General features: G+C 54.8%; 2 protein-coding genes across 3 annotated transcripts in view; one reads left to right on the plus strand and one right to left on the minus strand.

Moving 5' to 3' along the window:
- ZBTB17 (zinc finger and BTB domain containing 17) overlaps positions 1–16,816 on the plus strand; it is a 32,299-nt gene extending 15,483 nt beyond the window's left edge. For both annotated transcript variants that reach the window (XM_036256486.1, XM_036256487.1), the window contains 14 exons: positions 9,416–9,622; positions 11,283–11,471; positions 12,012–12,152; positions 12,452–12,577; positions 13,416–13,654; positions 13,742–13,884; positions 13,968–14,268; positions 14,616–14,703; positions 14,790–14,906; positions 14,990–15,110; positions 15,346–15,476; positions 15,795–16,004; positions 16,110–16,199; positions 16,282–16,816. In XM_036256486.1, coding sequence (XP_036112379.1) covers positions 9,416–9,622; positions 11,283–11,471; positions 12,012–12,152; positions 12,452–12,577; positions 13,416–13,654; positions 13,742–13,884; positions 13,968–14,268; positions 14,616–14,703; positions 14,790–14,906; positions 14,990–15,110; positions 15,346–15,476; positions 15,795–16,004; positions 16,110–16,199; positions 16,282–16,565 — 2,387 coding nt within the window. In that variant the 3' untranslated portion in view covers positions 16,566–16,816. The remainder of the gene's footprint in view (positions 1–9,415; positions 9,623–11,282; positions 11,472–12,011; positions 12,153–12,451; positions 12,578–13,415; positions 13,655–13,741; positions 13,885–13,967; positions 14,269–14,615; positions 14,704–14,789; positions 14,907–14,989; positions 15,111–15,345; positions 15,477–15,794; positions 16,005–16,109; positions 16,200–16,281) is intronic.
- A 1,159-nt stretch (positions 16,817–17,975) lies between these two features.
- Positions 17,976–20,418, minus strand: part of SPEN (spen family transcriptional repressor) — a 95,307-nt gene continuing 92,864 nt past the window's right edge. The window contains exons 13-15 of the mRNA XM_036256485.1: positions 20,068–20,262; positions 19,574–19,732; positions 17,976–19,109 (exon numbers count right to left, since the gene is read on the minus strand). Coding sequence (XP_036112378.1) covers positions 18,978–19,109; positions 19,574–19,732; positions 20,068–20,262 — 486 coding nt within the window. The 3' untranslated portion in view covers positions 17,976–18,977. The remainder of the gene's footprint in view (positions 19,110–19,573; positions 19,733–20,067; positions 20,263–20,418) is intronic.

Genomic DNA, 20,418 nt, shown 5'->3' on the forward strand with positions numbered 1-20,418 from the left:
CATCTTAGAAGCAGCAGTGCAGAATTTGGTACCCAGAATAGCCATGTTCTTTTATTATTATTATTTTTTTAATCCTCACCTGAGGATATTTTTACATTTATCTTCAGACAGAGTGGAAGGGGGGAGAGAGAAACATTGATACGAGAGAGGCACATCGACTGGTTGCCTCCCACACGACCCCAACTGGGGCTGTGGACGAACTGCCACCGAGGTACGTGCCCTTGGCCGGAATCGAGCCCAGGACCCTTTCCATGTTTTTAGTTTTTCGGTGCTCGAGCAGTGCCATGCATGCCTGACACTGTGCTGCTCGGCACAGTGAAAAGAACCCTTAAATGCCATTTTATTGTTACTAGGGGATCTAGGTTGGATTGAGCAGAGTGGATTTTATGGCCCAAGGAGAAACCTTTCTTTTGTCAGCAGTGTGTTTACAGATGTTTGGGAACTGAAGGACAAATGAGGTGGCTAGTCCCCTCCTCTGCCTGAACCCTACTCCTCAGCCTCTGGGGTTTGCTCAGTTCCACTGAAACCTGAGGCCCCGGCCTCACACAGCCCGGTGACAGTGGCCTTGAGCGTGTTGGAAACAACCTCTGCGTGGATTGAGTGTGGCACCTGTGCTCACTTTCTCTTATTAAAAATTCTGTCAAGCCCTGGCCGGTTTGACTCAGCGGTTGGAGCATCGGCCTGCGGTCCAGAGAGACCCGGGTTCGGTTCCTGCTAAGGGCGCGTACCTCGGTTGCAGTTTGTCCCCGGCCCTGGTTGGGTCGTGCGGGTGGCAACCACTCGATGTGTCCCTTTCACGTTGATGTTTCTCCCCGCCCCCACCCCGCTCTATCTGAACAAAAAATGGAAAAATATCCTCGGGTGAGGATAAAAAAAAATTTTTGAGTCAAATTTTGAAAAATAGCCCCATACAGTATGTGAAATGTACATATTTGGTTTACATAATCAATCTAGGTATATCCAAGTAAAGAAAATTGCCCTGGCCGGTTTGGCTCATTGAGAGAGAGAGAAACATCAGTGGGAGAGACACACATTAATTGGTTGCCTCTGACATGCACCCTGACTGGGGTCAAACCTGCAAACCAGGCCCATGCCCTTGACCAGGAATCAAACCTATGACCCTTCGATGCCAGGGCTGTTACTCCTTCCTTTTTCTTTCCAGTTTATCATCTGTATCGGTTGTCTCTGCTGTAAGCAAGCCGCCTCCAAACTTTGTGGCTTAAACTGTCAGCAGTTTATTCTCCCAATTCTGTGGGCTGACTGGGCAGTTCTTTGGTTTTGCAAGGTGTTGAGGTCATTCATGTGACAGCATTCAGCTGGTGGCTGGGCCACTCAGATTCAGTTGGAAGCCATAGCGGTGCCATGGGCACCGACAGGGACGGGAGGCGTTGTTGGCGGCCAGCCTCGGAGACTGGTGCCTGCGCCGTCCGTGTTCGAATTGTTTAGCTGTGCCTGTGGGAACCACACTGCAGGGGCCTGAGGTCCCTCACTTTTTCATTCCCAATGCATTCCTTGCGAGGCAGGCCCAGGTTGTGTGTCCAGCCAGACCGCTTGTCATCAGGAGAATATTCCAACTCCGACACGGAGGCCTGGGCCATTAATCCAGAGAGAACCAGCAGCCCTGGTCATGGGGAAGGGGCCCTCGCAGGCAGAATCTGTTGGAAGGTCAGGCCTGTCTTGTGTGCCGGTTCAGGGTTTTTGTTTTCCGCGTCTGATGTGAGGACTTTGGGTTCGGTGGGCTGTGTGCTCTTGCTCTGTTTGTGTTTTCTGTAGTTCTAAGATCTTAGGACCTCACATGGAAGTGACTTTAAGGCCCACATTTATCATCCTTCAAGCGAGATGAAATAGGAGGGAGGGTTCCCACACCTGAGTGCTGGGCTGGTGGGAACAGTACAGTGATACCTCGGTTCTCGAACGCCTCGGATTTCGACCAAATCGGTATTCGACCAGGAGATTCGAGAAACTTTTGTCTTGGAATCCGAACAAATATTTGGAACTCGAACTTCCGAGATGAGCCGAGTGGAGCCGAATGGCGTTCATTCGGCCCAGCGCGCCTTGCTCGCGTCATCAGTGTGAGTGCAGAGAGAGAGTCACGCTTTACACTGAATTTAACCCTTAGACATACTGTACACTTTTATTTCTTGTTGAGACTTATGTTTTTCTACATATTATATACAAATTAGGCCAGTAAATAGGCATTTTCTGGGGCTTGGAACGAATTAATCCAGTTTCCATTATTTCCTATTGGGTTTCATTGCTTCGGTTCTCGAACAATTTGGTTCTCGACCGTCCTCCTGGAACGAATTATGTTCGAGAACCGAGGTATCACTGTACTTTGGTCGTGAGAAGCTGGCTGTTGACGTCATTGCGGTGTGTAGTCTGCTCAGACTGTGTGCGCTCAGGCAGGCGGCCCACTCGTAGCCCAGGCGAGTGCTCACTTTCCGGGACCCTCCCTCTAAGCTTGGCCAGACCTGGGTGAGTTCCTGTTGCCGTAGCCAGTAAAAGAGGAAACAGGAGACAGTTGGAGTCTCCTTTGCTGTGAGCATTCTAGAGCTTGTCACATAGGTTTGAAGGTGGGACGCTGCCTAGTTCTAGCTCAGCCGCTCTGAGGGAGGACCCAGCCAGCTGGCCCTCACCCGTTCAGCACATCATCCTGGGCTGCTGGAGCTGTCTCAGCAGGCCGCCGGCTGGTGTGGTGAGAGCTAGGGGACAGCCCCGCCGCTTGAGCCCGTGTGCTTACAGAGTCCATGGGGACTCGAACACATGTCTGTGGGCGACACCATTTAGAGCTCGGCAAGGTCCCCGCGGGCTGTGCTCACACTTCCCGAGGGGCCGATCACAGGCTTGGGCTCCGAGCGAATGTTTACGTGCTGCGTGGCGATTGAGAGGCTCAGCCTTTTTCTTTTTTCCTTCCTTTTTGTCCCTCTTCCTCGCTTCTCCTCCTTCCCTCTATCCTCTCCCCCTTTTCTCTCTTTGTTTTTGTCAGAACAGATGCTCTTAGGAATATTTGTCTGTGGGAACATCTTGGCAGGCTGCCTCGGAGGAATCCAGAGGCCTCTGGTTTTCTCCTACGACACCCACATATGGGGACTGGCCAGTTGTGGGCGGGCATCTTGCATCAGAAGAGTGGTAGTTACCGTTGGGTGGCAAACATGTGCAGGGCACACTGCTGCTCTCCTCTGCGTGGGGTGGGTGGGGGACTGGAGGTGCTGGGTCACCATCCCCCTCCCAGGGACCTTCACCAGCCTTCCTGCAAGGCCTCTGAAAATGAGAGCAACCCCCTCCGCCAGTGCGTCCAGCCCCAGGAGAGCTGGGCTCTGCTGCCCCTCCCTGGAAGGTCTGGGGTAGGTGGTAGCACAAGGCTTGTGCCAGCCTTGGGTCCCGGGCAAGGCCAGCCAACCACCTGACCTTTGGGCCGGAAGGCCCCTTTCACCCTGTTGGCCAGGAGTCTTCTCTCACCTTTTATCTCCCCAGCAAGCCAGGCCGCTTTCTCAGCAGGCTCCAGCCGAGTGGGCCAGGAGCAACTCTGTACCTTGCTGGGCGGTTCAGCTGAAGCTCGCTGGTTGTTTTTGAGCCTGGGAGATACTTCCCCCCAGCTCAGTTTTCGCGTTGGCTCCTGGTGCAGGTGAGGGAGCCAGGCCCACTGCCAGGAGGGAAGGTTTTGGACCTGACTGGCAAGTGCTGATTGAGGATTTGGCCCTTGTGGGCCTACTGGTTCCGCCCTTTCTGCACGAGGGTGGTATTTCACCTGGGGCTCCTGGAGACAGGGAGGGGCCTGGTGACCGGACCGAGGCTGCCCACAGAGAAGACGGCTCTGGGGATGATTGGACCCAGGCGTCTCCTTGCTACCTGCCTTCGGTGCACTCCCTTCAGGCCCCAGGCCCGCCTGAGTGTTTCACCCCGCGGGCTCAACACTGGTTCTTTTCCATGTTCTCCATTAACCTCTCTTTTAGCTTTTCCCTGCTCAGGGACAGAGTAGCCAGAATTCTCTCTTAAAATCCTTCAGGTTACAGATGGGAACTTGCTTCTTCCGGGGATTGAAGACCTAGAGAAGGATGTCCTTCACCAGTGGCGGCTTTCTCGGACTCCATGCTGCTGGGGGCTGGTTTCCCAGCGGCCGGTGGTTCATGCTGTTCCTTACCTCTTGGCTCCGGGCGCTCCTGGCTCTTCCCTGCTTGTACTCAGGAGCCCTAGCCACAGGCAGTTATGATATTACTGAGAGATCCGAGAAGCTGTGCCTCTGTCTGTGAGCTTGTAGAGGAGGCTGGGCCCAAAGGACAGTGCTGGGGATGTTGGGAGGGAGGGAAAGGGTGTTTCCGGGTCCCCAGCAGCAGCAGCTCTGAACTCACAGCTCAGAGGCTGGCACCCTGTGACACGTGGCCTGTTGCCACTGCCATGTTTCCCTTACTTGGTGGAGCCCTGCCCACCTGCCAGGTGACTTCCCCCAGCTCAGCAAATACATAGCCCGGCTTCTGTAAAGTTTCCAGACATCATGGGGTGGGTGGACTTGCTTTGACTCCTTCAAAGCTGATCTGTGCTGGTTAAGCCACGGGTAAAGGGCTGGGGGTGGGGCTTTTGTTGTGGCTCATCACAGCCAGACAGCCATACATGGTCACTGCAGCTCTCGGGCTGCGGCACGGTGACTCACCCCAGGGGCTGATGTAACGGGAACAGCAAAGCTAGTGGAGGGCTGCTGAAACCTGGGGCCAGGAGCCCCAAAGTGTTACTGTCACCTGCCCAGAAACAGCATGGGGCCGCTCTGAGCAGACCAGCCTCAGAAAAGAGGTCCGGGGAGCTGGAAGAAGAACCGCTGTCCCTTCTCAGATTCTGGGCCAGGGTGTGACAGCCTGGCCCTGGGGCATCTCTGTAATGTGGTCTCAGGAGTGCACAGGACTTTAGTTCGAAACTGGGTCTCTCTCGAAAGGAGGATCTGCTTATTTTCATCTAGAAAATGCTGGCCTTGAGGCAGACTGCTGTAATGTTTAGGGAGAGGAGCGCGAGCTTATTTAGTCACGGCTTGTGCAGTGCAGGGTCACTCGGCACCAGGCCGTGGAATTTCTCTGAGCGTTTTTACTGGAGACAGTTGTGGGATTTCCAGGCATTAAGTGAGGCCTTTCGCAGAGAAACTGCAGCCAGGCCAGCAGCTCGTGGGTCAGGGTCAGAGTTCATTTTTCTCCAGGGACAGCCTGGGGAGGTTTCTGGAGGCAGAGGACTTCCCAACTTTATGTAGTCCCCTGAGCCTGTGAATGAGCGAGAGAGACAGAGAGACTGGCCCAGAGGTACAGCAGGAAAGGGGCCGATTCCTGAAACTCTGAGTGATGAAATGTCTGCCTTCCTAGACGCATAGTTCACCTTGCAGGACAGAATGAGAAAACTTAGAACAAACTAGAAAGGTTTTCATAAAGCCAAGTGTATCTGATTGAAAGATATGCCCTTCATTCTAAGATTATGTCATACATTCTATTTTTTCCCTTTTAAACTTATCCTTATTGTTGAATGCATTACACATGTCCCCCACTTTTGCCTCCATTGACCCTCTCCTCCCTGCCCCCACCCCTCTCTTGCCTTCCGCACACTGTTGTCTGTGTTTATTGGTTATGCATATATCCATATAAGTTCTTTGGTTTATCTCTTCCTGCCCCCACCCCCTTCCCTTTGAAGTTTGTCAGTCTAACAACCAATTTGTACTTCTTTTTTTTCATCCTCACCCAAGGACATTTTTTTCATTTTTTGTTCAGATAGAGTGGAGGAAGAGAGAGAGAGAGAAACATCGATGTGAAAAGGACACATCAAGTGGCTGCCACCCGTATGACCCAATCAGGGCCAGGGACAAACCGCAACCGAGGTACGTGCCCTTAGCGGGAACCGAACCCGGGTCTCTCTGGACCGCAGGCCGATGCTCTAACCGCTGAGCCAAACCGGCCAGGGCCAATTTGTACTTCTTAATTCCTTCACCTTTTTCTCCCATCTTCCCAATACCCCTCCCATCTGGCAACCAACAAAAAGTTCTTTGAATCTATGAGTCTGTTTCTGTTCTGCTTGTTCATTTGGTTTGTAGATTCAATTGTTGATAGATATGTATTTATTGCCATTTTATTGTTCATATTTTTTATCTTCAAGAAGACCCTTCAACATTTCATATAATACTGATTTGATGGGGATGAACTCCTTTAGCTTTTTCTTGTCTGAGAAACTCTGTATATGTCCATTCAATTCTAAATGCTGGCTTTGCAGGATAGAGTAATCTTGGTTGTAGGTCCTTGCTCTTCATCACTTTGAATATTTCTTGCCACTCCCTCCTAACCTGCAAAGTTTCTTTTGCGAAATTGGCTGACAGTCTTATGGGAGCTTGCTTATAAGTAACTAACTGCTTTTCTCTTGCCTTTAAGATTCTCTCTTTGTCTTGAACCTTTTGCATTTTGATGATGATGTGTCTTGGTGTGGGCCTCTTGGGGTTCATCTTGTTTGGGACTCTCTGTGCTTCCTGGACTTGTATGTCTGTTTCCTTCACCAAGTTAGGGAAGTTTTCTGTCATCATTTTTTCAAGTAGGTTTTCAATTTCTTGCTCTCCCTCCTCCTTCTGGCACTCCCATGATGCGAATGTTGGCACAGAGGTTCCTTATACTATCCTCATTTTTTAAATTCTTTTTTCTTTTTGCTTTTTTGATTGGGTGTTTTTTGCTTCCTTATATTCCAAATCAATGGTTTGCTTCTTGGCTTTACCTATTCTACTATTGATTTCCTGTAAATTATTCTTTTTTACTTTATTTTTAATTTTCACCCGAGGATACTTTTTCATTGATTTTCAGATAGAGTGGGAGGGACAGAGAGAGAGAGAAACATTGATGTAAGAGAGACACACCGATTGGTTGCCTCCCGCACAACCCCAGCCAGGGCCAGGGATTGAACCTGCAACCGAGGTATGTGCCCTTGACCAGAATTGAACCCGCGACTCTTTGGTCTGTGGGCCGACACACCAACTGCTGAGCTAAACCAGCCAGGGCCCTGTAAATTATTCTTTATTTTAGTTAAGTGTATCCTTCACTTTTGACTGGTCCTTTCTTATGTTGTTGATGTTCTAAGTTCCTTGAGCATTCTTATAACCAGTGTTTTGAACTCTGCGTCTGATAGATTGCTTATCTCCGTTTCCTTTAGTTCTTTTCCTAGAGTTTTGTTCTTTCTTTCATTTGGGACATGTTTCTCTGTCTCCTCATTTTGACTGCTTCTCTGTGTTTTTTTCTGTGTATTAGGTAGAGTTGCTTGTCTCCTAGGCTTCGTATGGTGGCCTATTGTAGTAGGTGTCCTGTAGGTTCCAGTGGTACATCTTCCCTGGTCACCCCAGATGGACCCTCGAAGTGCACCTGTAGTGTGGACTGTACATCTTTCTTTTTCTTTTTAATCCTCACCCAAGGATATTTTTCTATTTATCTTCAGATAGGGTGGGAGGGAGAGAGAGAGAAACATCGATGTGAGAGGCACACATTGACTGGTTGACTCCTGCACAACCCCGACCAAGGCCGGGGATAAACCACAACTGAGGTACCTGCCCTTGGCTGGAATTGACCCTGTAACTCATTGGTCCCTGGCCAAGGTTCTACAGCTGAACCAAACTGGCCAGGGCTGGACTGTACACGTTTCTGTTGTAATTGAGTCTTTATTGCTGTTGGCCTGTCAATGGGAGGGATTTACTCAGGCTGATCAGCTGCAAGGACTGGCTGTGCAGGGGCCCACCACACACAGCAAGACTTACTTCAGCAGAGCTGTGGTACCCACCGAATCCACTCCTTGAGCGTGTCACTTGTGGAGGCGGTTGGGTGGTGGTGCTTTGATGTGGTCTGGTGCTGTTTACAGGGTGTGCTGGCTCTGGGGCAAGGTCAGCCACTGCCTGTGTTCTACCCGGGGCCACCTGGCATAAGCTACACAGTGATCTGCAGATGGCTGTTCTTGTGCTGGGCTTGGAGGTGCCCAGGCAAAGCCCAGCTGTGAACCAAGGCTGGCTGCTTCTACTGCCAGGCCTGGGGCCACTTAGTAAGAGGTATGGGGCTCGCTGAGACCAGATGCTGTTTGAGAGAATTTAGGAAGATCTGAAGCAGGATCCAAGACAGGCCAATCCTAAGGTAAAGCCATGGGAAACAGCTTGGTGGGCCCGAAAGTTGGGTGGGGCAGGGCCTCAGAGAATCACTAGGGCGGGGCAACCAGTGTGAGCCAGGTTGCTGGAGTCCCAGATATGGGGCTGTCTGCCGCCCCAGGGAAGGGCTCACCAAAGGAACAACTCCAGGAGAAAGCTGCCCCTCCAGCTCTTGACCTGAGGCCAAACAACTCAGTTCTTTCCTCATATGTCTCTGGCACCTTTCAAGGAGCTCAGAGGGAGTAAGTCTGAGTGAGTCTTCTCTGGCCCTTTAGGAGGAGCTGCCTGGGGCTCCCGCAGCTGCAGCCTCCTTCAGCCTCAGTTCTCGCTGGTTTTACAACCAGAGGTAATGGGGACTTTTTTTTTCCTGGCACTGGAACCCTGAGCAGGGCGCCTGGTGTGGGACAGGGACCCCTCAGTCGTCAGGGAGGACCTTTCCAGCCGAGGTGTCCTCCTGATTTTTATTTGCCACACATGGGTGTGGGACCAGCCCTCGTCCGCCTCCACCCCTCCTACCAGTCTCCAGGTGGCTGCTTCTTTAATTCCGTAGTTGTGGGACTTCCATTCATGTCGATTTCAGGCGGTTCTGAGTGCTGGTTGTTCTGTAGTTTAGTTTAATTCTGATGTGGTTGTGGGAGGACGCGATACCGCGTTTACCTATGTCATCATCTTGACTGGAAGTTATATGTTCTTTTTTGTATAAAAATGTTAAACTGCCCAGGCCGGTTCGGCTCAGCGGTTAGAACGTCAGCTGAGGACCAAAGGCTCACGGTTCAAGTCCCAGTCAAGAGCACGTACCTAGGTTGCAGGTTTGATCCCTGGCCCCGGTCAGGGTTGTGTGTGAGGCTGCCAATGATGTGTGGCTCTCTCACGTTGATGGTTCTTTCTCAAAAAAAAAAAATCAATGGAAAAATATCTTCGGGTGAGAATTTTTAAAAAAATTAAACTGACCCCATCTTTTTTGGGGGTCTTTGCTGACAGTAATCAGTGTTTTGTGTTTGTCTTTTTACTTTTTGATGATGTTACCTGGCAAGACACAAAGGTGGCTATTTCTTGTTGGTCCTGCGATGCTTTTTGGGTTTTGGAACTTCCCTGGCCAGTAAACCCAGGAATCTAGGAGCCACGGGTCAGTCTTGGCTTGCAAAGGGCATCTGGAGTCATTTGCCTTTCATGGACTTCAATTCCCCCCATCTCCCCACATCTCTCACCTGGGAGTTCGGGGCTGAGTGTTGGGGCTGCGTGGCACCCTTTCTCCTGCTGACACGAGGGCCCTTTGCTGCTCCCCAGCCATGGATTTCCCCCAGCACAGCCAGCACGTCTTGGAGCAGCTGAACCAGCAGCGACAGCTGGGGCTTTTGTGTGACTGCACTTTTGTGGTGGACGGTGTTGATTTCAAGGCCCATAAAGCAGTGCTGGCGGCCTGCAGCGAGTACTTCAAGATGCTCTTCGTGGACCAGAAGGACGTGGTGCACCTGGACATCAGTAACGCAGCAGGTACCCGCTGGGGCCAGGGCCAAGCTTGTTGAGGGCCAGAAGCTCTGGCAGGCCCTGTGCCCTGCCAGCCCCTCCTGACACAGCCCCTGCCCTCCTGGGAACAGCACCTTTAGGCTGTGGGGTGCGCCAGGCCCCCACACAGGACCCAGGAGTGTGTGGGTACCAAGTTCCTACCACACTGTGAGGGGCCTGTTTAGACTGAGAGCGGGTGGGGAGGGGGAGCTGGCGGGAAGGATACGTGAGCTCCACACCGCAGTAGCATAGGACGAGCTCGTCAGGAGGGACAGACAGCCAGTGGGCCCTGAGTCCCGAAACCCCATTCCAATGCTAATAACTGTGAGGAGGATGACAAGAACTGGGGCCAGGAGGGGGGTCAGGAAGGTCTTGGGATTGAAGAAGGAACTGGTCATAGATTTAGACTCCCAACTCAGAATGCTGTGACATGCTGTGAGAAGGTCGAGGCAAGGTCACGTTCCCCCATTTTATAGATGCAGAAACTGAGACCCAAAGAGGTCAGGTGACTGGCCTGGAAGTCAGCAAGAGAGTTTATGGCAGAGCCCCCGTGAGCCAGTGCTGACACACTCTGGTTGGAGTGTCCTCTGGCGGTGAAGTGTAGCGGCTGGGTGGAGAGTGTCCAGGGTGGGCATTTACACCGTCTGTCCCTCACACGGGGCAGGTGTTCACACCCCTGACCTCCATTGAACACTCTGTTCTCTGTGCAAGGTGGGCTTTCCCACCCTCGGTTCTCCATGTGGAGCAAGCCATCACACCTCTCCTTTCCGTGTAGGGGGGCGTTCACACCCTCTGTTCTCCGTGTGGGACGAGCCATCACACCTCTCCTTTCCGTGTAGGGGGGCGTTCACACCCTCTGTTCTCCATGTGGGACGAGCCATCACACCTCTCCTTTCCGTGTAGGGGGGCATTCACACCCTCTGTTCTCCATGTGGGGCGAGCCATCACACCTCTCCTTTCCGTGTAGGGGGGCGTTCACACCCTCTGTTCTCCATGTGGGACGAGCCATCACACCTCTCCTTTCCGTGTAGGTGGGCGTTCACACCCTCTGTTCTCCGTGTGGGGCGAGCCATCACACCTCTCCTTTCCGTGTAGGGGGGCGTTCACACCCTCTGTTCTCCGTGTGGGGCGAGCCATCACACCTCTCCTTTCCGTGTAGGGGGGCGTTCACACCCTCTGTTCTCCGTGTGGGGCGAGCCATCACACCTCTCCTTTCCGTGTAGGTGGGCGTTCACACCCTCTGTTCTCCGTGTGGGGCGAGCCATCACACCTCTCCTTTCCGTGTAGGGGGGCGTTCACACCCTCTGTTCTCCGTGTGGGGCGAGCCATCACACCTCTCCTTTCCGTGTAGGGGGGGCGTTCACACCCTCTGTTCTCCATGTGGGGCGAGCCATCACACCTCTCCTTTCCGTGTAGGGGGGCGTTCACACCCTCTGCCCTCTGTAGGTGGGCCTCTGTTTGGAGGCTGTTGTCTGTGCTGAGAGACCCAGCTGCCTGCCTCTGTGCCAGCACAGGAGGTGGGGAGAGGATGGCCTGCCACCTTGCTTTTTGCAGATCCCTGGACCCTGCCGCTGAGAGGAGCGGCTGGGCAGGCAGCTGGGGCCAGGCCTTGAGGCGAGTCTGTGATGGCTGTCTGTGTCCTTGGCAGGCCTGGGACAGGTGCTGGAGTTTATGTACACAGCCAAGCTAAGCCTGAGCTCTGAGAACGTGGACGATGTGCTGGCCGTGGCCAGCTTCCTGCAGATGCAGGACATCATCACGGCCTGCCACGCCCTCAAGTCACTCGCAGCGCCAGCCGCCAGCCCCGGGGAGAATATGGAGGCCTTGGCCCTGGAAGGTAAGATTACTGACGGGCTTTCCTGAGCAGGTAGCTTTTGATGAGGGCTCTGCCTCTGACTCTCTCTGTCACCTCTCTGGGTCTCAGTTTCCTGTTCTGGCCTTGTCTGCATTGTGGGCTGCTGGTGAGGATCAGCTGCAGTGAAGTCCGAGAAAGGCTTCTTGGAGGGGCCTTTTGCCCCCCCCCCCCCAGCTTCCCTTGTGCTTTGCTGCTGTGAACTGGGCGGTGGGCCTGGTTTCAGGCCTTTGCACACAGCTCGCTTCTCCTGCACTGTCCTGGGCCCGATCCCGGTGGACACAGAGAACCCGCTCCTCCCTAGGCGCTGGCCTCTGACCAACACTGCCCGGCCCGTCTGTGAGCCCATGGCTGTGGTGTTCTCGGGCAGCTTGGTGCACAGTAGATGCCCTGTGAACCATTTGTTGAATGACCAAACCAAGAAACCACTGCTTAGATGTACCCCCAGCGAATTCTGAGCAACCTCACCTCCCAGGTGGCGGGCACTTGATGGGAAACGGCAGGTCTGTCCTGTTCCATCTCTAGGAGGTGACAAGAGAGCCAAAGAGGAGAAGGTTGCTGCCACCACGCTGAGTGAGCTGGACCCTGCCATGGGCAGTCCACCCATGGGCCCAGGCAGGGAGCCCAAGGAGGAGCGAGGCGGTCAGGCCGAGAGCGCAGCCAACGGTGAGTCGTGGCCCGGAGGCCGACTGCCCCCCATCTCCCTGGGCCCAGTGCGCTGAGGGGCTTTCTTGGGAGGCTCCTGGGGCTGGGAGGTAGGGTGGCAGCCCTTGAGCTCACATTATCCAGAAGGAGGGCCCATTGTGGTTCTGGGGTGCATTTCTGCCAGAGCAGAGGCACAAGCAGCCTGAGCTTGGATGTGCTGGTCCTCCCGCCCCGCGATCGCGAGCCACAGCCAGTACGGGGCCTGGTCCCGCAGAGCCGTCAGCCCCGCGTCCAGGCTCAGCTAGCCTTCCCCACCCCAGGTGCAGAGCAGACGGAGAAGGCTGACGCCCCCCGGGAGCCCCCGCCGGTGGAGCCCAAGCCTGACCCCACCAGTGGCATGGCTGCTGCTGAGGCCGAGGCCGCCTTGTCGGAGAGCTCGGCGCAAGGTACTGCCACCCAGCCGGGGCCAGCCTCACTGTCACGTGGCCCTGTCACACGTTCCCCCGCAGGACCCTCCTCCTGCAGCTGATCCCCCAGCCATCCTCTCGCTTCGGTTTTTGGGCCATCTTTTCTCATTCTTTTTGTTTTTAATCCTTACCCCAGAATATTTTTCCATTTATGTTCAGATAGAGAGGGAGGAATTGAGAGAGAGAGAGAGAGAGAGAGAGAGAGACCCCGATGTGAGAGACATCGACTCGCTGCCTCCCGCACGACCCTACCCAGGGCCAGGGACTGAACCTCCACCAAGGTGCGTGCCCTTGACCAGAATCGAACCCGTGACTCTCTGGTCCGCGGGCCAACGCTCTAACCGCTGAGGCAGACCCACCAGGGCATCTTTCCTCTTTCCTGAATTTGGGCCTCAGTTTCTTGGTTGTGCACCTGGCCGTGCTGCCCGTCGGCGCGGAAGTGTCGCTGGCGCCGTGCCGGCTGTCTGCTCAGGCCGCACCACTGGGAGCCTCGCAGCCCACTGCGCCCTGCCTGCCGTGCAGCCTGCCAGGGACCCCGTGCACTGAGGCGCCTCCGTCCTCCACGCAGCGAATGTCCTGTCCGCACTCCCCCGGGGCTGCCCTCGCCAGTGCTGCACTATCTATCAGCAGTGCCCAGACATTACCAGGCTCTGCTAGGTGCCCAGGCAGAGAGGGGTGTATAGCGATGAGACCGCCCCAGGCTTGATGTGGCCAGGTGCCAGGTTGGCCTCCTGGCATTTGTCCAACTCTGAGGTCACAGCCTTCGGAAGCCCCTTCTGCCCACCGAGCCCCTCAGTGCCTGCCCTCCTCATCTCAGAAATGCAGGTGGAACCTGCTAGGAAAGGAGAAGAGCAAGAGGAGGAGGACACTATGCCTGCTGTGGTCAAGGAAGAGGGGCCGCAGCTGGACAAGGGTGACACCCCCGAGGAGAGCGAGGAGTCGGCCAGCACGGACTCGGGCCAGGAGCTGGGTGCTGAGGCCCGAGGCCTGCGCCCGAGCACCTACGGCGACCGCACTGAGTCCAAGGCCTATGGCTCCGTCATCCACAAATGCGAGGTGCAGCCACAGGTGGCACCGCCCGCCCTGCCCAGCCCCATCCTCCCGCCCAGCAGCCCCCTCACACCCGCTTCCCGCGCCCTGCAGGACTGTGGGAAGGAGTTCACGCACACGGGGAACTTCAAGCGGCACATCCGCATCCACACAGGCGAAAAGCCCTTCTCGTGCCGGGAGTGCAGCAAGGCCTTCTCCGACCCCGCCGCCTGCAAGGCCCACGAGAAGACGCACAGGTGCGGTGCCCCGCCAGCCTCGGCCCCGCCGGCTTGGCTCTGGTAGGACCGCAGCGACCCCTCCCCTCTCTTCTGCCCACCAGCCCGCTGAAGCCGTACGGCTGTGAGGAGTGTGGCAAGAGCTACCGGCTCATCAGCCTGCTGAACCTGCACAAGAAGCGGCACTCGGGCGAGGCGCGCTACCGCTGCGAGGACTGCGGCAAGCTCTTCACCACGTCGGGCAACCTCAAGCGGCACCAGCTGGTGCACAGCGGCGAGAAGCCCTACCAGTGCGACTACTGCGGCCGCTCCTTCTCTGACCCCACCTCCAAGATGCGACACCTGGAGACGCACGACACTGACAAGGAGCACAAGTGTCCTCACTGCGACAAGAAGTTCAACCAGGTGTGTGGGCACCGCCCGCCTGCGCTCTGCGGGTGGAGAGGGAGCTCCTGCCTCGGGCTGTGGCCCTGGACACACCCAGCTTAGTGGGGAAGTAGGTGTGACCTACCCGGGACAGAGCTCTCCCCGGGAAAGTGGGAAGGCAGGTGAAGTCAGGGTGGGGTTCAGACCAGAAAGAAGTGGGGTAGGGGTGGCTTCCCTCATTGCTAGGACCTGGAACATTCCATTGGCCTTGAGCAAAGATGGAGCCATCCGCGGGCCCCTGGGAGGACCCACAACCAGCCATTCCCTGGTAGAGGGGCCCAAGGCCACATCGTGTGGGCGGCCCTCCTGACTCCCGCCTGGCACAGGTGGGGAATCTGAAGGCCCACCTGAAGATCCACATCGCCGATGGGCCCCTTAAGTGCCGCGAGTGTGGGAAGCAGTTCACCACCTCAGGTAGGGCCAGGCCGCCTGGCTGCCACATGCCCTCCACTCCGCCGCCTCGTGGTGCCCTGCGCCAGGCCCTCCTTCTGTCTCCACAGGGAACCTGAAGCGGCACCTCCGGATCCACAGCGGGGAGAAGCCCTACGTGTGCATCCACTGCCAGCGGCAGTTCGCTGACCCCGGCGCCCTGCAGCGGCACGTCCGTATCCACACGGGTGGGTGAGCGAGCCTGGGGGCTGGGGCGCACGGCAAGGAGGAGAAGTAGGTGCCAACACCTTTTGCTGACCCCTCTCCCCAGGCGAGAAGCCGTGCCAGTGTGTGATATGCGGCAAAGCCTTCACCCAAGCCAGCTCCCTCATCGCCCACGTGCGCCAGCACACAGGGGAGAAGCCCTACGTCTGCGAGCGCTGCGGAAAGAGGTCCTGTCCCACTGCCCCGCCCATGCCCAGGGCACTATGGGGTCCTTGCAGTCTGCATGGTGAAGGGGTTCAGAAGACAAACTAGGGCTCAGTTGGGAACTGGGCCAACTGATGCCTGAGCCCAGGTGTAGGTCCAGGGGCTCCCCCGATCTAGGAGAGGCGGGAGGCCCAGCCGAGCTCTCCGGCCCCAGGCTCGGGCAGTTCAGTGCCAGCCCCTCCCTCTGCTGCCCTGCAGATTTGTCCAGTCCAGCCAGTTGGCCAATCACATTCGCCACCACGACAACATCCGCCCCCACAAGTGCAGCGTGTGCAGCAAGGCCTTCGTGAATGTGGGGGACCTGTCCAAGCACATCATCATCCACACTGGTGAGTGTGTGCCCACCTGCCCATCTGGCCTGTCCCACACCCTGCTCTTGCTGGGGGTGGTGGAAAGGGAGGTACCCCCAGATCACAGCCTGGGTGTTGGCATTTGCCAATAGGTGGCTTTGAAGGCAGTTCAAGTGAGGACCCCATTTTCTTAGAGCTTCCAGAAGGTGCAGGGGCCACTGGAGGCTCCTGTGCAGCTCTGGGTGCTGCCCCAGAGCACTTCCTACTGGAAAAGACAGGGCTGCTGGGGAAGCTGGAGGCCACTGAGGTCCTCCCCCCTCCCCCAATGGCAGGAGAGAACCTTGCCTCCCCCCCCAGGAGAGAAGCCTTACCTGTGTGACAAGTGCGGTCGAGGCTTCAACCGAGTGGACAACCTTCGTTCTCATGTGAAGACCGTGCACCAGGGCAAGGCAGGCATCAAAATCCTGGAGCCAGAGGAGGGTGGTGAGGTCAGCGTGGTCACTGTTGATGACATGGTTACGCTGGCCACCGAGGCACTGGCGGCAACAGCTGTCACCCAGCTCACAGGTGCGGGCTATGGGCAGCAGAGTGTGGTCACAGGCAGTTTGCCTCTGCGGTGACAGTGAAGGGGCAGGTGCCTCTGGCCTTAGACCCTGTTGATTCTGCCCACAGTGGTGCCAGTGGGAGCGGCAGTGACTGCTGATGAGACGGAAGTACTTAAAGCTGAAATCAGCAAAGCTGTGAAGCAAGTGCAGGAAGAAGGTGAGAGGGGCTGCCCAGGGTGTGAAAGCTGGTGGACCCCAAGGGTCCTTCCCATCCTGACTGTGGCCCTCACCTCCCACAGACCCCAACACTCATATCCTCTATGCCTGTGACTCCTGTGGGGACAAGTTCCTGGATGCCAACAGCCTGGCCCAGCATGTTCGGATCCACACAGCACAGGCATTGGTCATGTTCCAGACAGATGCGGACTTCTACCAGCAGTACGGGCCAGGCAGCACGTGGCCGGCCGGGCAGGTGTTGCAGGCCGGGGAACTGGTTTTCCGCCCTCGGGATGGGGCCGATGGCCAGCCTGCTCTGGCAGAGATGCCCCCAACAGCCCCAGAATGTCCACCACCTGCTGAGTGAGCAGGCATCCCTCCTCCTGACTGTTTATTTAAGGATGAGTGGCCCCATTCCCTAGAGAGAATAAATTTGATTATTTTCTAATGCTGCCTGCAGCTCCCTGTGGGGGTGGGGTGGGGAGCTGGCAGCTGTGGCTGATGCCACGAAGAACTGCTCCACCCAGCAGAGACCTGCTTCTTGGGAAAGCCAGGCTGTACCTTCTGTGGAATGGGACTGGAGCCCTGGGACCTGTCTAGAAGCAAGCTGGCTGCTTTGCCCATCAGTACAGGCAGCACTCTTGTGACGAGAGTGTAGCTACAGGTGCCCCAGCCCCTCTACCTCTTTGGAGGCTTCTTACCTGTTCACCTCGAGGACCCCACCATCCCTCTCTGCCATGGAGCTGTTGTGACCCTACTCCCCCTCTGCCTGGGGGTTGGAAGCTGGATCTGCTTACCAGGATCCAGGCACCCCAGAGCCCAGGTCAGGGGCCATTCAGCCAGAGCAGCAAGGTAGGCAGAGAGAACCAGGCCCAACAGGCCACAGGCCTGGTTCTGTTGAGTTTGGGGAAGCAGAAGGGTTCTACACTGACTTCACAGTACCCCTGGCCTGAGGATCATGACCAAGCCAGTATCTTTTAGGAATATTTACTTGCCTTGAATCAGTGGAGTCTCTCCCACCAGGTGAGAGCCTGGAGGCACAACGAGCAGCTAGGAGCTTTGATGGGGAGGTGGGAGACCGCGCTACTTAAACTAGAAGCCAAAGCAGCTGCCGGTGGAGCAGGGAAACATGAGATGCCTTCTCTGCCCCTTTTCCATACAGTTTGCCCCCAGCAGCTATAATCCCTTACTTTAAGATAGTAGCTTCTTGCACCAAAAGTTTAGGTCTGTTTGTTTGGAGGAGCCCCACGGACACTGCAAGTGAGACCACCAACGCTGCGGCTCATGTTCCAGTCCCTGCCCAGTTCTGTTTGTACTTCAGCTACAAGGGCAGCCTAGCCCACCACTCCATCCTCCTGTCAGGAACACCACTGCCAGGCTGTGCCACTGCTGCTGCAGGCCGGCAAGTGCCACACCCAGAGGAGGAAGGGCGAAGAGTCAAGACACCAACGCTTGCTTAAGATGTTGAGTGTGCACGGGGGTGGTTTTACATGTAGTGCCTTCCACATTCTCCAATCAGAACCGTGAAGTGTCACAGATATTTACACGGCATTGAAAGACAGTTCAAGTTCAATCTGTGACAACGATCTCTTTTGTACAAAATAGAATAATCCTTGGGAGGATTAAGCGCAGAAAGGAAAAAGGTCCCTTATACAGACTGAAAGGAAGCAATAGTGAGATGAGGACTAGCTCTTCCCATAAGCCAAGGACACTTACTTGGTCTTCCCACCCAAGTGACAATCACACCCACACTCGACATGTTTTGTATTTTTTAATAAAGTTTGTAATCCAATGGACACACAAAACTGCGCTGAGAAAAACAGTTTCATAAATTAATAAGTGTTAGGAAGTTGTGGGGAGAGGTCAAGGTCACATAGGAAGAGGGAAGCCAGTCGTTCTGTAGTTCTTTGTGTGTGAGACACTTCCAGACCGCGGGCAGGCCCGTGCTGTAACGAAGCGCACTTATACAAATGAGTGACAATACAAAGTCTGAGTATGAAAATAAGATTTTCTCTGAAAACACATTTTTTGGCACAGATTAAAAAAAATGTATGTCAGGGGAATTTGATTTTTTAAGTCAGTATTATATATATTTATATATATTATATATTTATATATACACACATACCAAGTTCTGCATATCCCACCAAGAGAGAAAATCCTTCTGTTTGCTCTTTCTCGATTGTAAGCTGTACATCCTGGGTGAATCAGATGGTGGTGGCAAGAGAATTAAGAAAGGTGACAGCCAAATGAGCAAGGGGAAGGGAGGGAGTGGGGACGAAACCCAATGAAATGTTCCTTGACCCCAAGGTTTCAGCAGCAGTTTGAAGTCCTGCATTGAGTCTGTGACGTGTGTTCACATACACCAAGACGTCCAGAGTGCCACAGTCTGTCTTCACTATGCAAAAGTCCAAGTCACTAATTTAGTGCAAAGGCAGTTCTGTTTTCTTGTTTCTTAAAAACAAACAAAAAAAATTAATTCCACTGCCCAGTTCCTTTTCTCCAAAAAGAGAAACCCAGCCCCAAGGTGTCTGCAAGTCCATCAGTTGGTGGTCTGTCCTTGGGCTAAATGTCTTGTAAACATACATAGTAGCAGCACCACTGCCCAGAAAGGTCTGTCCGCCTGAGCTGGGCGGGCAGGCAGGAGGGCGAGGCTGGCCGGCTGGCAGTGGAGTCTATCCATCTTCGGCAGCTTCCTCCTCCACTTGGCTGGGTTGTCCTGTTTGTTTTTTGCTGCAGAGCCTCAGGAAAATACACCAAACGGTGACCGACCAGTGGCTCACACAGAGGCAATGACAATCATGAGGTGGGGAGAAATGTTGGAGATGCTGGCAAGAAGGTCAGGGGCTAGACGGGACAGGTGACTCTCAGAGAACTCGCAGGGAGGGAAGATCTGCAGCACATAGGCAGGCTGGAGAAGGGGACAAGAGAGATAAGTGGACCCCCTGTGTTAACATCACCTAACCCACTGCCCTTCCTTTAAACGTATCTAACTGGAGGCCCAACAGAGAGAGCCAAGTTGAGTCAGTTTCCCAACCAGCTAATGTCTCCATGACTGCCAGAAGAAAGCTAAGTGTCAGAAAATGAATATGAACTAATTTCCTGTGAACCTCTTCTACATCGTTAAGCTCAAGAAAAACCTCTGCTGTTTCAGCTGTCCCTTAATTTTCTTCAGGGTGAGAAATAGTGGCCCCATGCATACAGTCTGCTGATTTCCTCTACCCAGAATGCCCTTTGCCCACCTCTTCTGAGAAACTCTTGGACCTGCTCTAGCTGGCACTAGTGGCCCATGCCACCAATTAGTCAAACTGCCCCATCAGCCCAGACCAGCCCCACCTGTGTGTGCACGGAGGAAGGGCACCGCATGGGGCTGACCTGATTGGAGCCAGGGTTAGGAACATTGATGATCCCTGCTGCCTGCTTGGCCTGCAGATAGGTGATGAAGGCAGCCTTGAGGGACTCGGTCTGGCTCACAACATCCTCTTGGTCACGGCCACAGGGCAGAGCCAGCAGCAGACAGTAATCTGTCTCCACCTGGGACAGAGACAGTTGTCAGTGATCAGGGGCCTCCGCATAAAACACACAGAGGCCTGTCCAACCCAGGGGATTTGGCTCCCATGTCCACAAAAGCTCCCACCTCTGAAATGACCTTAAAGTCCACCCTCAAATTTGTTGAGTGGAAAAAAAAAAAAAAAAGGCCTCGTGTTTAGAGGCATTTTACAATCCCAGGGATAGAACACGCCCATCGTCATCCACTCTAAGAATGTCATTGCTGCACCCCATGACAAGCCAGGGAGACAAGCAGCTGGGGGCCACCCACACCTTATATCCATGGGGTGGGACAGTTGCTCACCTGGGCCCCATCTTACCGTCATCCTTCGGGCAACCCCTTCTAGCTGTGAGGCCTCCAGCCGCATCCGCTGGGCAATCCTCAGGGGGGGTCCTCCTTCAGAAAGAGGCAGAGACCGATGGGCCAGGACGTTGTTGCCAGACACAAAGTGGAGCTGCACAGCAGCTGTGTCATTCTTCAGGGCCAGAAGGCCCTGCCACACGATGGGGTACTTCTGTTCATAGGGAAACAAACAAAGTGAGCTCATGGCTGGAGAGCAGAGCTATGCTGGATATGGCCCTAGGCAGCAGCTTGCTGGGCTAATTCAAGTGGGGATCTTAGGACACTTTAACACAGCACAAAGCTTGGAGGGCAGTAGTGGACAGACTGC

Source organism: Molossus molossus, unplaced genomic scaffold (genome assembly GCF_014108415.1).
Source record: "Molossus molossus isolate mMolMol1 unplaced genomic scaffold, mMolMol1.p scaffold_m16_p_12, whole genome shotgun sequence".
NCBI lineage: Eukaryota > Metazoa > Chordata > Mammalia > Chiroptera > Molossidae > Molossus > Molossus molossus.